The 15,666-nt window shown below is 48.6% G+C and overlaps 1 protein-coding gene across 4 annotated transcripts in view; it reads right to left on the reverse strand.

Annotated features, from left to right (window-relative positions):
* Positions 1 to 472: 472 nt before the first annotated feature.
* The window catches only part of ADCY8 (adenylate cyclase 8), a 241,915-nt gene continuing 226,721 nt past the window's right edge, over positions 473 to 15,666 (reverse strand). For 3 of the 4 annotated variants that reach the window (XM_077167672.1, XM_077167676.1, XM_077167674.1), the window contains 3 exons: positions 5,980 to 6,072; positions 3,817 to 3,931; positions 473 to 1,036 (listed from right to left, as the gene is read on the reverse strand). In XM_077167672.1, the coding sequence (XP_077023787.1) occupies positions 561 to 1,036; positions 3,817 to 3,931; positions 5,980 to 6,072 (684 nt within the window). In that variant the 3' untranslated portion in view covers positions 473 to 560. Of the gene's footprint in view, positions 1,037 to 3,816; positions 3,932 to 5,979; positions 6,073 to 13,163; positions 13,357 to 15,666 lie in introns of those variants that run through there. The other variant, XM_077167673.1, reaches the window with a different exon arrangement.

The raw sequence follows: 15,666 nt of genomic DNA on the forward strand, positions 1-15,666 counted from the left end.
ACTTAGTTTTCTTTATGGTATCTACCTCTATCTGAAAGTATAATATTTATACATTGGTTTATGGGAATATTATCTATCACTAGCCACCCTGAATATTAGCTCCACAAGATCAGGATGTTTGCCAGTGTACTTTTTGGGACAGTACAGGCACATTGTAGGTCCTCAAAAAATATTAGTTGAACGAAAGTACAAGATGTCGTGAGGATTACATGAGTCATTAGTAAAGAGTTTGGCACTGGGCCTGGCACATGACCAGTGCTCAGTAATTGGCTGTTGCTATTAATAATCCTATTGTATTGGGTCTTTGCTTACATGTCCCTCTCTCATGTCAGAGTCTGAGCCTCTCGAGGTTAGGGACCAGGTCTTATTTATCCTTTTCCCTGGGCGCTGTGTAAACAAGAGGCAATCAATAAATGTGATTAAGGAGCCCTCCACCCGTGTTTCCACTCAAAGACCAATAAAACCATCCTGCTTCTAAAAAAAAATTAAACCTTTTTATTAGTATATTTATTTTATATATAAAAGAAATACAAAAAAAAGAAACAGAAAGAAAACCGCTTTTAGGGCAAATCGGATTTGTTGGTGCCTTCTCCCGGGGCTCCGGCCTCTGACCCGCTGGGCGTCAACAAAGTCCGCCGGTTGTAATGACCCTTGTTGTTACTCTCGTTGAGCAGCTGCTTCTGCCTTTGCCTGTTGAGGGACTGGACAAGCCCCAGGACAACCGCGGCCAAGGAGTACTGCCCGGGCAGTCTCCTCGGGGGCAGGATGAACGGGTTGGGTTGGACTCTTCCCAGGAGAAAGTACGTTTTGATTTTCCCTTCCTGCTCACTGATGCCCTTCACGTAGATCTCCCCTCGGTAGTCAAAGGCGAAGCCCTGCTCCTTCAGGATGAGATAGGTCTCCTCGGGCACTTGGATCCTGCCGCTGACCCCCGTGCTGTCCATCCGGCTGGCCAGGTTCACGGTTTTGCCCCAAATGTCGTACTGCGGTTTCTTGGCGCCGATGACGCCGGCCACCACCGAGCCGTGACTGATGCCTGTGGGGGAAGAAGGGAGACATCAGAGAGAGGAAAGGGACACCCGTGTGGCAGGCTGGACCCCTACCAGGGAGAGCATCTCTGGTGGGAGGTCTCTGCAGATGAACCGCCTGGTTCAAACCCTGCCTCAGTCACTTATTGGAAGTGTGCTCTAAGTTGTGGGTAAGTTATTTAACCTATTTGGCCCTCATTTTTCCCATCTGTAAAGTCGAAACAATGAAAGGAGGATTAAATGAGCTGTAAATATACATATAGCAATTGGAATAGTGTCTGGTAACTCCTGAGTGTTCAACCAGACATTGCTATTATTCTACCATGGATACTGACTTACCTTGGTCGGTTATAAATGGGGCGGGCTGAGCACTGGCCTGGTAGCCAGAACCCTGAGGACCCCACCTGCCTCTGCAGTGACAGCGCTCTCAGAGCTGGGTCTGACCTTTCCTTTGCTGTTTTAGTTCAGGTCCTCAGCGTCATTCCCCTGGTCCGTGGACCCAATGGCCTCCCTGACTCTCTGTCCTGTAGCCACTCTCCACACTGCTACCAAAGGGCCCTTTCTGAAACCACATCTCATCAGATTACAGTCCACTCAACACCTGCCAGGACCTTTTGCTTGTAGGGTAAAGCCCCAGCCAGACTTCTCAGATCTGGCCGTTGTGTAATTTTCCGGCTTTGTTATCACCACATGCTCCTTGATGCCGCATGATGTCCATTTGGAACCGGAAGAGTTTTCCTAACCTGTCTGCAGAGTCCCACCTGGGGACTTCATCCCTGCCTTTCTCTCTGATCATTTCCTCCTCACCCCCGAGTTTATTTGGTGAATGCCCAAGTTTAAAGGTGGGCATTTAGGAACATGGACTTCTCTTCTAGGAATGAGCGTATTCACCAGGCATGTTAATAGGGGTGCCCGCCTTGCCCCCGCCGGATTTAAGAAGTCTTTGTTCATTGTGCATGCACTGCCCAGGAGCCTGCTATGTGCCTGGTGCTCTTTTCAGCACTGAGGAGATGGTGGGAAAGAAAAACAGACATAGTCTTGGCTGTTGTAAAGCTTACATTCTACTGAGGAGAGGCAGAAGACAAAATTAAGATAATATCAGTGAATGACAAAAGTTGTAAAGAAAAGCTATCAGGGTAATGGGATAGAGAGATATGAAAAGAGGGACATTTTGGAGTAGTGTGGTTAGCAGATGCCTTCCTGAGCAGAGATCTGAAGGAAATGAGATGAGAACTTTGCAGATTTCTGGGGAAGATCATTCCAGGCAGAGAAAAGAGTAAAACACACACACACACACACACGCATGTAATTGACGAAATTTCAAAAACAGACCCTGCAGAATGCATGGGAATCTCAACAATGCTATATATTTATTTGGCACTTTAAGATCTGCAGGACACTTTCATAGCCATTATCCCATTTAATTCTCCTATTATTGCTATGAAGCAGTAGGCAGGGGAGGTAATAAAAGGAGCAGTTGACACATGTGGAAACTGAGACTCAGAGAGTTTAAATGACTTGCCCAAAGTCATACAGCTGGTTAAAGCAGACCCAAGATACAAACTGAGATGCCCAATCAGTTGGGAAATTAATTGTCTAACCTCTGAGCTCAATGGCCTGCTTTATGGTACAGGGTTGGTCCTGAGCCCGGCAACAGCTCCAGAATTTACTGTAAATTTTCTCTTTGTTCAGTGTTAAAGTTCTTCTTTTTAATCCCGGTTCATTTGTGTAGTGAGGCATTTCAGAAAGGACACAGAAAGTGGATGGAAGGATGTGGCAACAGGTCCTGAACATCCCATCTCGAGATCAAAACCAAAATCTATAACTTCTTTATTCCAATGAACAAAGGCACACAAAATTCCTTAGATCTGACAAGTCAGAGATTGCTATTTCTTGACTCCTTTTTCTTGAAAGCCGCTAGAGGAGAAACGAATAAATTAAAATGGCATTTTGGCCGGAGGGGGTCTGAAATATGTACACTGCAGTAAAAGCCAATTTAGGCTGCAGCCTCACAGCTGCTACCATTGGTCTCAGAGTCAGGAAGTCCTGCTAGCATGACTCTGGCTGTGTGACCTTAGGCTAGTTACTCCCCTTCTCTGGGCCTGAGTTTACCCGTGGATAAAATGAGAATGTGGACTAGAGCTGGGTTTTCAGACTGTGCTTCTGAGGGCCTCTAGGCTCAGCAGAGATGTGAAAAGAATTGGCAAATGATGGACCTTGTAAAGGTTCATCCCAAGCATTGCTATCTTTGATGTGCTGATGCTTTGCATAAGGGCATCTCCAAACTTCAAGGATGGGTGAACTGTGGTCAAGAAGATTGCAACAAAGCTCTTTGCCTTTCCCTGGGTCAACAAAGAACCTGATATTCTCAAGAGAAGAAACTTGCTTTTAACTTAAGGCATTAGCCAGAAGGACCTGAGAGCACAGTATTGACCCAGGACACGGAAGCCAGGATGACGTGACTGATGAGTCAGCAACCTGCCTAAGCAGCACCTTGCATGGATTGCACACTGGACAAATAAGCTGAAAGAGTGGGGAGCTATAATCTGGTGTCTGCTAAAGACTGACGGCTTCGTATTTCTGCACACAGGCCAGGACCCTTCCCTGACTTCCAGCCTCTGGAGGGTGGGGGTGGAAGAGTAACCCAGAAAGCCCGAGCTGACCCTGTTCCTGTCCTTGGCAAGGCTGCGCTAAGCCGCCTGCATTTGGTAGGAAGAAGCTTCCCCGGTTTGGTCTCAGGCCCTGGGGCTGCTTCTGCCCACGTCCTGCGTTTCCAGCTGCTACTCACCAATCCGGAGTTCGAAATTGTTGAACGAATGCTTGTTGATCTCCTGTATGCTTTCAGCCAGGGCGAGAGAGAAGTCGGCCAGGGCACACAGATGCTCCCACTTGTCTTCACATTGCTGAAGCAAATGCGAGAGAATCCGTTCAGTGTGGCCAGAGCGAGCGCTTGTGCAGCAGGACCCGCTCTGTGCCCTCACCCACCCGCACCTCCCTGGAAGGGAATAACCACTATGCGAGTCCTTGGAGACCAGGTCATCAGCGTCCCGGAAACCTGGGACCACATGTGCTTATCTGGGGGGCTTGTCACATTCCTTGCTCCACCTCTATACATGTCCGCTCAGGTTGACACAGCCTGAATTCCCGAGTAAGCTCACGGGTGTGTGTGTGGGGGTGAGCAAGTGTGTGTGTAGCATGTGTATGTGGCATGGCATATGTAATGGGTGTGGTTTGTGTGTAGGTCTGCTTGTGTGTTGTGTGAGGTGTATGTGTGGCTGCATGAATGATGTGTGTGCGTGCGTGTCTAGGTGTGCACATTCTATTGTGTTTCTATGTGCAGCTTTTTAATGCAGGGACCGTGTCTGTTCACTTCGACGCGCTCATGGGTGTCTGCCTGAGGGACGGACACACGGCTGTCTGCTCCCGAAACACCTGGGGAATGCGCAGAGTCATTCACCACCTGGGACACTCTGAGTGTCAGTGTTCTCATCAACAAGACAGGGGCCACCACACTCGCCTGCTTCCCTACAGGGATGGGATGAGACTGTGTTTGTGGAAGCTCTGTGCCCCGAGCGGCAGAGGTTGGCAAACATTTTCAGTGAAGGGCCAGACACAGTCATGTTCGGCTTTGCCTGCTATGTGGTCTCTTTTGTGACTACTCAGCTCTGGCATTATAGCTTGAAAGGAACCGCAGACAAAACAGAAATGAATGAGTGTGGCTGTGTTCCAATAAAACTTCACCAAGACTGGCAGTGGGCCAGATCTGGCTTGCAGTTCCTGGCTTGGCCACCCCTGCTGCAGAGTGCCACACATACGTACCAAGTGATTATGCGTCTCATTCCAGATATTCACTCTCAGAGTCTTTTTAGATTTTTAGTTGGGAAGAAAGTGAAGGGAAGATGAGCAGGAATTAATGAGGGCCCCATCTCCCCGGTAATGTGGACCCATGTTCATTTAACATTTGAGGACCCACCGGGCACAAAGCTTAGGGAGGGGAGCATGACATTATCTTAGTTAATTCATCCATGAACCCTGGACGGTCGATGCTAATATCTCCACTGAACACCAGCGGCTGGTACACAGTCACCGCTCAGTAGAGTGGGAGCTGGTTTTATTATTGCGTCTGCTTCCCGAGAAAACAAAACTAAGAATAAGAAAATAGGCTACTGTGGTAGTTAGATTCAGCTGTTAACTTGGCCAGGTGGAGGCACCTAGTTCTGTTGCTGTGGACATGAGCCAATGGTACGTGAATCTCATCTGCTGCTCATTACATCTGCAGTCGGCTAGGAGGCATGCCTGCTGCAATGAAGGACGTTTGACTTAACTGGCTGGTGCTTAAATGAGAGAATGCAATGTAGAACAGCTCAAGCAGCTTGGCATACCTCATCTGGGTACTCACAGCTCAGCCCAGGCCTTTGGAGATGCAGAAAGAAATCACCCTGGGGAAAGTTGTTGGAACCCAATGGCCTGGAGAGTAGGCCAGCAGAGATCACCCTGTGCCTTCCCACATTAAGAAAGAACCTCAGTGGAAAGTTAGCTGCTTTTACTCTGAAGAACTAACAAAATAAATCCCCTTTTATTTAAAGCCAATCCGTCTCTGGTGTGTTGCATTCTGGTAGCTAGCAAACTAGAACAGCTACTATCAGGCATTTAGTAATATTCACAACTAAATCAGAATTAGAGTACTTCTTGACCTTGATTTTGTTCAAGTGAAGAGTGAGGCTCAGAATGAAGCTTGAAAGTTTCTCAATCTTAAAGAAACATCGTTTCATCTGGTAGACACCACTTACCTTGGAAGCAAATGCACATCAAGTAACTAGGACATCTGGTCCATCTGATCTTCTCCCCGCCGTGCCCAAACCCCTTGGTGATAGAGGCATCACCACCTTCAGTGGCAGGACAACAGTGGGGCCCCTGCCATAGGTGTGGCTGAGTCCAAAGTCTCCTTTACCTGTTTCTCAGGTGACAGGCCTGACACAGCCATGTAGGTGCTTCCAATTGTTTTTATTTTTTCAATGTCCTGAAACCGGTCTTCTCCAAGCAACTGAAAGAGATCCCAGCAATGCTGTTAGTCCTGATGTGTATGAAAATGGGCCCTGGTTCATCACTAAGATTTACCTTGTACTGTTCTGGCATCCTTGAGGTAGCTGCTTTCCTCTCTGAGAATCATACATTCAGTCACCATAGATTTATTTATTGAACTTCTGCTAAGGACTGGACCCCTGGGTGATAGGTATGAGCAAATACACTTTAAGGAGCAGATTGCTCTCTATGAATCTTAGAAATAAACAAAGCTGCCTCATTAGTTTAAAGAAGAAATCACAAACATTCCCAGGTTCAACAACATATCTTTTTGGTTTTACTTTCAAAATGAATCTAGCATCTCATCACTTCTCATCAGTTCCCTGGAAGCAACGCTGGTCTAAGCCACCGTAAGCTTCATCCAGACAATTGCTATAACCTACCTGCTTCAGCTCTTGCCCATGCACTCCCAGCAAGCAAGGGTGAGCATGTTCAAATGTAAGTGAGACCACATCCCTCCTCTGATCAACAGCCGCCTTGGGCTTCCTGTCCCACTCAGGTCACAGCCAGGGTCCTTATGGTGACCTACATGGCTTCTTTGGTCATCCCCTCCCTCACTGTCCCCTTCATCCCCTCCCTCACTGTCCCCTTCATCCACTCTATTCTGGCCATGTTGACCTACTTGCTGGTCCTGGAGCGAGTCAGACCTGCTTCTGCCCCAGGACCTGTGCACGTGCAGGTCACTCCTAGGAACAATGCTCCTTTTGACAGCCTCAGGCACACACGCTCACCTCCTTCAAGTATTTCTTCAAAAGCCATCTTCTCACTGAGCCCTTTTTAGGCCCCCAAGCAACATCCGTCCCACACATGTATTCTCATCCCCCTTCCCTGCTCTATCGTCTCTCCTTAGCATTGATTACTTAGAACCTTGGTATTGTCACCTTCCCCACTGGAATATAAACTTCCTGGAGCAGACATTTACCTGTGGTGCTTACTACTCAGCACCCAGACAGAGCCTAGTACACAGAAGACATTCAACAAATATCTGTGGAATCAATGATTGAATGAAAGAATGGGCACCATCCTGGCATTTCCTTCATCTTTACCTCTGGTTTGGTTTCTGAGACTATGGGAGGGAAACCTCATCTCTCACTTAGCACCGTTCATGGAGCTCCAACGATGTCTGATGAACAAGACATCCCAGGTCCCAGTGATCACGGAGCTGACGCCCCAGGAGAGGGGTTAGATGCCAATCACATGAAACATGACATAGTTCATTTTATGAACTTCACAATGGAAACTTACAGGCTGTAGCAATGAGGACATGGGCCAGTTGATCTAATCTGGAGGACCTGGGGAGGCATCCCTGAGCAACTATTTTCTGACGTCATCTTGGAAGGCTGAGAGGGGTTTCCTAGAGACAGACATGTGGCTTTGCGCGTGCACTGGGGAGGAGCATCCAGCCATAGGGGACAGCACGAACGGGGCTCTGAGATTGTGGAGGATACTTGTGGGTGCAAAGGATAAAAAGAGGCTGATGCAGCTGCAGCCTGGTGAGTCTGGGTGAGTCTTAGATGAGCTGAGAGAGGTGGGAGGTCAAAGCCCTCAGACCATGAGGGCATTGGAGGTGATACCAGCCACGTGGGCCTTCATTCTAGAGCAACGGCATGTATGGGAAGGGGATGGGCAGGAGGAGACCAGGCCACACTTGGTTTTGGAAAGGTCATTCTGGTTGCCATATAGAGAAAGAGTTAATGGGGGGTGGACATTCGTGTGGTCCAGGCGGGGGATGGTGGTGGGTTGGACCAAGGACAGAGACAACTATCTGGATGTTCTGAACGACTGCATTTGTGGTGGAATCAACAGGGTTTGGTGGTTTGTGGCCTTTCTGCACCTTAGCTTGCAGCATGCGTTGGCTAGTCTAGGCACAGATTGTGTGTGTGTGTGAGCAGGTGTGTCCATGTGTGTGTGCGCACGTATGCGTGTTTGTGTGTGAGCAGGCATGTCCAAGCGTGTGCATGCATGTATGCGTGTTTGTGTGTGAGCAGGAGTGTCCATGTGTGTGTAAGCATGCATGCATGTTTTTGTGTGTGAGCAGGCGTGCCCACATGTGTGCTCATGTATGCATGTGTGTGTGAGCAGGTGTGTCCACGTGTGTGTGCGCATGTATGATGCGTGTTTGTGTGTGTGAGGCAGGCGTGTCCACGTGTGCGCGCACATGTATGCATGTTTGTGTGTGTGAGCAGGCGTGTCCACGTGTGCGCACGCATGTATGAGTGTTTGTGTGTGTGCACAGGTGTGTCTATGTGTGTGTGCACATGTATGCATGTTTGTGTGTGTGAGCAGGCATGTCTACATGTGTGTATGTATGTATGCATGTTTGTGTGTGAGCAGGCATGTCCACGTGTGTGTACATATCTATGCGTATTTGTGTGTGAGCAGGCATGTCACATGTGTGCATGTATGTATGCATGTTTGTGTGTGAGCAGGCATGTCCATGTGTGTGTACATATCTATGCGTATTTGTGTGTGAGCAGGCATGTCACATGTGTGCATGTATGTATGCATGTTTGTGTGTGAGCAGGCATGTCCACATGTGTGTATGTATGTATGCATGTTTGTGTGTGAGCAGGCATGTCCACGTGTGTGTACATATCTATGCGTGTTTGTGTGTGAGCAGGCATGTCCACGTGTGTGTACCTATGTATGCATGTCTGTGTGTGTGAGCAGGCATGTCCACATGTGTGTATGTATGTATGCATGTTTGTGTGTGAGCAGGCATGTCCACGTGTGTACATATCTATGCGTGTTTGTGTGTGAGCAGGCATGTCCACGTGTGTGTACCTATGTATGCGTGTCTGTGTGTGTGAGCAGGCATGTCCACATGTGTGTATGTATGTATGCATGTTTGTGTGTGAGCAGTCATGTCCACATGTGTGTACATATGTATGTGTGTTTGTGATTTAGGGAGATTGGGAAGGTAGAGAAGGAGCTGGTGGAAAAGAAGGCCAGCTGTGAATCATACAGCCTGCTCGTCTATCACATGCGTTTGCTTCACTCTGGCTTGCTGTAAGCACCAAGAATGTCTAAGCTCCATAGATTGCCAAATGATGAACTCACATGAAATAATTCCCTGATCTTTTATCAGCTGGCTGACCTCAATATGTGTGTGCCACCTGGGATGCTCGAAGCATGCTGTGTATGGCCCCTTCTCCGAAGAACCTTCCCTGGACCCCTCTCCTCTACACACCCCCAGCCCCCTCTGTCACAGCCACCTTCTATTGGAATTATCACTATTTGGCATGTCAAGTGGACAGTGGGATTTTTGAGTTGGAGACAAAGTTGCATATTTCTCTTTATCCCCCATTCCAAGGGCCTGAGATGTAAATTCCTTGGGGCCAGTGGGTGGGCTTCACCTCAGTGCAGTTGACCATGCTTTACTAAGCGTCTATCAAGGATCATGTGACCTCAGCCAGTCAGGACTTGCCCCATTTTATACAAGAGGAAACAAAGGCACAGAGGGAGGGATGGAATTGCTCCAGGTCACCCAGCTAGATGACAGAATGCAAACCCTGCTTGGCTTGACTCCCAACCTCATGCCCGACCTTTCTTCCTACCTTACCCTAAAGCAGTGGTTTTCAAAGCACAGCGCAACAGCACAACAGCGTGGGAACTTGCCAGATATGCAAAATCCTGGCCCCACCCCAGACCTCTGGGATCGGCAGCTCTGGGGGTTGTACTTTAATGGGCCCTCCAGATGATTCTGCTGCAGGTCAGGTGTGAACCACTACCTTAGAGGAAGATGATGGGCTGTCTCGGGGGAAAGCTAATCCCCACTCACTTACTCACTCAGGAGGGTCCTACTGGATGTCTCTCATGTGCCAGGCACTGAGCTCATCCCTCGGGATACAGGGTGGACATGAAAGCCTGGGCTGCCCACCGCCTAGGTGCCATGGACTGCTGCCGCCGCCCTGGGGGCTGAGACAGGTGGGCGCCAAGGGCCATAGCAGGACTGGAGCCGACCTGCCCTGGAGCTTCAATCCCAGACCTGAGACTTAAAACATGCAATCCTATGCTTCCTTTTGCCTGAACACTGTATCATCACAGCAAACTTCAATCCTTATTCCATGCTTGAGCATCAGAAGGGCCATGCAATGCTGTGACACCGAATTCCTTAACTGAAAATAATTTGTGAGAGTGGAGTTTTCTTTGTCTCTTTGCCTTAAATATTTACATCTGTTCATTTCTGTAGGAGATAAAATTGCACAAGACCCCATTAGAAAGCAGCCCATTCTGCCATTGCTGGCCACATGTCAGAGTTCACGCCAGGCCCTGGGACACAGTTGGCCTGCCTCCACCCCTGCCTCCTCAGGCAGCCCTGTCCCCTGCCCTGCATTCGGAATGACTCCTGCACTGACATCTCAACCTGGGTTTTGCCTTTGAAAGCTCTTCGAAAATTGAAACCCCACATTTTTAGGAGAAGGCACAGAGAAGTGACAGCTTTGCAGGATTTAGCTTGAGGCTGCCCATTTCACTTCCTATCTGTGCTGTGGTGGGAATTCCGACTCTGAGGACCTCAGCTTTGCCCCAGGCCATTAGGCACTGGCTGGGCCACCTCTGAGTACCAGGAACTTTCTCCTTGGATGGATTCTGCCTTGGGTTGGGATGGATGCTCTCTGGCAATGTAAAATCCTCCCTCACTTTTCCATATTTAGTTCTCCAGCTCTCTGGACCACTCTCGGGTGTTCCCCAGTTTCCAGATCCTTCATAGTGGCCAGGTTCCCATGTTCACAGTGGGAGGACCCTGCACCTGTCCCTGCTTGGCTTGGCACCTCCCCCTTTCCCCACCCCCCAGGTACCCCTACGGCTTCCTCATCTCCTCCGGGCTCTATGCAAACATCACCTTCCCCCATGAGCCTTTCCTGAGCACCCTACCTGAAGGTGCCTCCAGGGTGCCCAGCCAGCCTGGTCTGCCGGGGACCGAGGAGTTCCTTAGGCCTGATGCCTGGACAGTCCCGGGCAGACTGGACAAGTGGGTCTCCCTAAGGCCACCTTTCTCTCCAAGACTACCTGCCCCCACCCCTGCTCTCTGCATTATTTTGCATAGTCCCTGAGCGTAGCTAGCACTCCACACTCTTGCCTCGTGGCCTTTGTTCCTACTCCATCCCCCACACCAGACTGGAAGCTCACAAGGGCGGGACTACGCCTGCTTACTTCACTGTCACATCTCCAGGGCCTAGAATAGCAGAGGCACAGAGCAGGCGCTTGCTAAATGCTTGTTCAACGAGCGCACGAAGTGCAGCTTCCGGACACTGGCTGCCAGCATCCCCTGGCAGAGTCGTCAGCAGCATGGCCTCAGTTTCCCCAGTGCCTTCCCGGCAGTGGGTGAGTCAACGCAGGATCTTGAGAAATAGGACATGTGAGTTCGGAAGATCCTGAGGACAATTGCCACTTTTAAAGTAACTTGTGCTTTATCCCTGTCCACTGCCCATAGAACTCAAACAGCAGCAACTTTAGCATTTAATGATTTAGGTGCGTACATGCCAAGTAAGGTCCTTGTGCTTTGTTATCTTTACACATAATCTTTACAGTGACCTTGCTTTATCTTCATTTTGTAGATGAGGAAACTGAGGCACAGAGAGGTTAAATAACCTGCTTAAGGACATGGAGTGAGGACTTGGCTAATTTATATAACTTCAACTTCAACAAGCCTGTGTGGTTATAATATAATATAATATATATATGAAAATATATTTATATTTTCAAAACATAAAAACCCAAGTTAAAGTTTTAAAATGAGGCAGGCCACGATATGCTCAGCAGGCAGAGTTCTTGCCTGCCACGCTGGAGACCCGAGTTCGCTTCCTGGTGTCTGCTCATGCAAAAAAAAAAAAAAAAACATGTTTTTTAATGGATTGCCAAATGGAGCAGAAGAGGCTGTCCACAGGTGTCGGGGCACTGACCTAGGGGCTCCATCTGCATTCTCATTTGTTCCTCAGACCAGCTCCCTGGGACCCGTATACTTAGCTCCATTTTACAGATGTATAAGCACAGGTTCAGCTTGGTGGAAGCATGTGTCCTGAGGTCCCAGAGAGGGGAAACAGGAGTCAGAACAGGTTCAATTGAGTTTAGTGCAAAAAAAAATGTGAGGCCCCATATTCAAAAATTCTTAAGATCGTGAAGATGGAAAGGCAGGGTATTACAGCCAATGTGAGCGCCCTGTGAATGCAGGCGTCCTGGGCACAGGCCATGGAACCAGGCCTGAGTGGAGGGGCGGGCTTCAAACTCAAGTCTCCCTGACCCCCAAGTCTAAATACCGGCCTCAGATTCCAGACTCTTTCTATGAGATTTCTTGTTCTCTGAGTCTCTGCCTCCCTTTAAGGCTGTAATCGCTTCAGGGGCTCACGGGACCCTGGGTGTTGGCTCTCACTTGGCCCAGATGGAGAAAACAAGGTAGGTTTTCTATAGAATATCTCGCTACAGGCATCCTCTCCAAACTGATTAGGAGCTAAGAAAACAAGCACAATTCCAGCTTGAGAGCAATTTAGGAAAATGGAAAACGTAAGCAAGTGCTTCTGTGATTTGCTTAGGTGTGTGTGTGAGTGTGTGTGCGTGTGTGGTGGGAGGCAGCTAGATTTCCAACTAACACAACCCTTGTTCATTATTTTCCTTGTGCTGAAGTGAAGCTACTGTGCAGCTCTGGTTGGCATTTGGCAAATTTTGCCTAGGGTGGAAAGTGGCGAGAATGGCCTTGAATCATAACGACATTTACCCTCAGATACCACCATATAAATTTGGTCTTTTAGCAGCCATTTGTCCATTAATATTTTAGCTCAGCTGTTGGGATGCTTTCAGTTGCCCCCCAACCCCTCTACCTCCTTACAACTGCCTCTCCCCAGCTTCTGAATGGCCGTGGGTTGATGACGTGGGGTGGCCCCCATCATGGGGAGAGAAGGACCTGCCTTCCTCTCTTCTCTTCACAACCACTGAGCTGAGTGATGGTTTCAGGCTCAGCCAAAGCTGCCCCCTCTGCAGAACTTGCTTAGAAGGAAGCGAGAGTCTTTATTATTTCATTTAATATCCAAGTAGCAAATTTATTTATAATACCACCAGTAGTGTTGGGGGGATAATGCAGTCCCTAATGAGCCCCTGCGCTGGTTAAGTCTTCAGCATGGCTTGCTGAGGTGTGCGAAGGCTCTTTGGTCCCTTGCTGAGGCAGGGGCTGTGGCGGGAGGAGCAGGAGGAGGGTCAGAGCAAACGCAGCCCTGCAGAGTGAGCTCTGGACAATGCTTGGCCTTCCCCGAGCCTAGGAAAGAAGTTGGTATCATCTCGGGCTCCTGTGGCAGGTGCTTCGTTATTAAGGTGAACAACAGGCGTGCGGCTGGAGCTCGACCAAGGCAGAGTCCAGAGGCCTCCCCTGACCCAAAGAACGAAGCCATGTCAGGGTGACCCAAGGACCCCCACCGAGAGAGCGGCAGCACTTGGGTTTGGCAAGCCAGGGAATGCTTTCTGTTCTTTTTCTTCTGCTGGCTACATTTTCTTCCTTCTTTCTGCCTCCTCCTCCTCCTCTCCCCCCTTCCCTTTCACTTCCTCCTTCTGTTCTTTTGCTTCCTCTTCCAGTTCCTCCTCGCTGCCTCTCCTGTCTCCTTCTCTTTCCTCTCTTCCTCACCACCACTTCCTCCTCCTCCTCCTCATCTTGCCCCCTCTCTTCCTCCTCCTCCTTATCTAAAATCCATATTCTAAAGAAGTCAGACTCTTGGATCAAGTCCCTTCCCTCTTCTCGTGTCCAATGTTCTCATCTTCATCTCCTAACCTACAAGCCCCTAGGAGAGTAGAGCAGACACGGGTGCCTGTCCACCAGAGAGTTTATGATTTTCGGCCACTGAGTTACAAATTTAGTTCAAATTTACCTTATTACAATTTAAAAACATGCTACTAAGGAATTTACAAGCTACGGTGCCATGGATTAAAATAAACAAAGCCTGATGTATCAACCTTTAGCCACATTTTAAAAATTGGGCTTCTTTTTTTTTAAATTTGAAAGTCTCTTTGGATTACACTAACCCATTGGTCATCACCTTCCTATTTGCCAACTGACTTCTGTCCCCCACTGATTAATTAATTCCTGTATCAATTATGCGTTAAGCAACTGTTATTGGCCTCTCTTTCATGTGGGACACGGTGCTGGGCCCCGGGACTCAACAAGCAGCAGGAGAGACGTGGTCCCTGCCTCTGGGAAGCATGTGGAGGACAGGAGCCAGGGGGGCTTTTGTCCAGGACCTCTCTCCACTCCACCCGTTGACCAGGCCCCCGACCAGTACACGCACCGCTGTCTACCTCATGTGACAGTGATTCATGTCACCCTTTCCCCTGGACTGTGAAGTTGTGGGAGGCAGGAAGCAATTGTGTCTCACTGAACTTGACTCCCACATGCTCCTCAGCCAACTACAGTGGATGTCATTGAGTTTCTGACTCCCAAACCAGCACCCTGAAAAGCCAGGCAAATGAGAAACAGTACAGCCCAATGATTAAAAACCAGAAGAGTATCTCAGACCTGTGTTAAAATCTTGGCTTTGTTCCTTAGTGACATGTGAGCCTGGGCAAAATTCGTGTCTCTTTTTTTTTTTTTTTTAAAGAGAGAGGGAGGAAGGGAAGGAAAGACAGAGAGAAGGAAGGAAGGATGGAAGGAAGGAAGGGAGGAAGAAAGGGAAACATCTTTAAACATTTTCTTGTTTTATTGTATTTTGTTTGTTTGTTTGTTTTTTACATGGGCTGGGGCCGGGAATCGAACCGAGGTCCTCCGGCATGGCAGGCAAGCACTTTGCCCGCTGAGCCACCGCGGCCCGCCCAATTCGTGTCTCTTAATCTCAGTTTTTCTCATTTATAAAGTGAAGGCTAAGAATTCCTATCTATGGGCTTGGTGAGAGGGTTTAATTAAAATGCAATTAAATATTAGTGGAAAATGCTTAACACTCATAAATACCTCTGGAGATAAGTAAGGTGGGTCTCTGTTCCTAAGCTAAGAAGCTGGTACGGAAGGCAGATGTGTGGACTGGATTGGACTGAAGGGTTCTAGGCTCTGTGATGGAAGATTTATCAGAGTATAAATTTTTCATCAAAAAAGGGATGACAGTGTGCAGTGGAATGGAGGGAAAGAGCTTGGGGCATGGGGGAGGATAATTTCTAGATGGAAGGAGAGGTGTGTGAAATAGCCAGCTGGGCTTGATGACTTGTAAGTCGTCAAGTGGTGCTGGAGAGTGGGGAGCAGGTGGCATGCGCTAGGAGGCCAGGCTGGCGAAGGTACGGGGCCAGTTACCGCAGGGCTCAGGTGACCTGCTAAGGAGTTGGCTATGGGAAGCCCCTGATGAGTTTTAGGCTTCCAAGGGATGTGGCAAAATACTCTGGCTTTGATGGCTGCTGATAGTCAGAAGCAAGTGGGAAAGCAATTAGAAAATGATTGTAGTCATCCAGGGGAGAAATAATATGGCTGGATGCAAGGGAAGGGCAGCAGGGGTAAAGAGAAAGGGGCAGGTCTGAGATCTATTAGGAAGAAATTCATAAGACTAAGTAGCTGCATGGGATGTGGGTTGAGTGAGAGGAGGCTGATGTAATAGAC

Source organism: Tamandua tetradactyla, chromosome 6 (genome assembly GCF_023851605.1).
Source record: "Tamandua tetradactyla isolate mTamTet1 chromosome 6, mTamTet1.pri, whole genome shotgun sequence".
Classification (NCBI taxonomy): domain Eukaryota; kingdom Metazoa; phylum Chordata; class Mammalia; order Pilosa; family Myrmecophagidae; genus Tamandua; species Tamandua tetradactyla.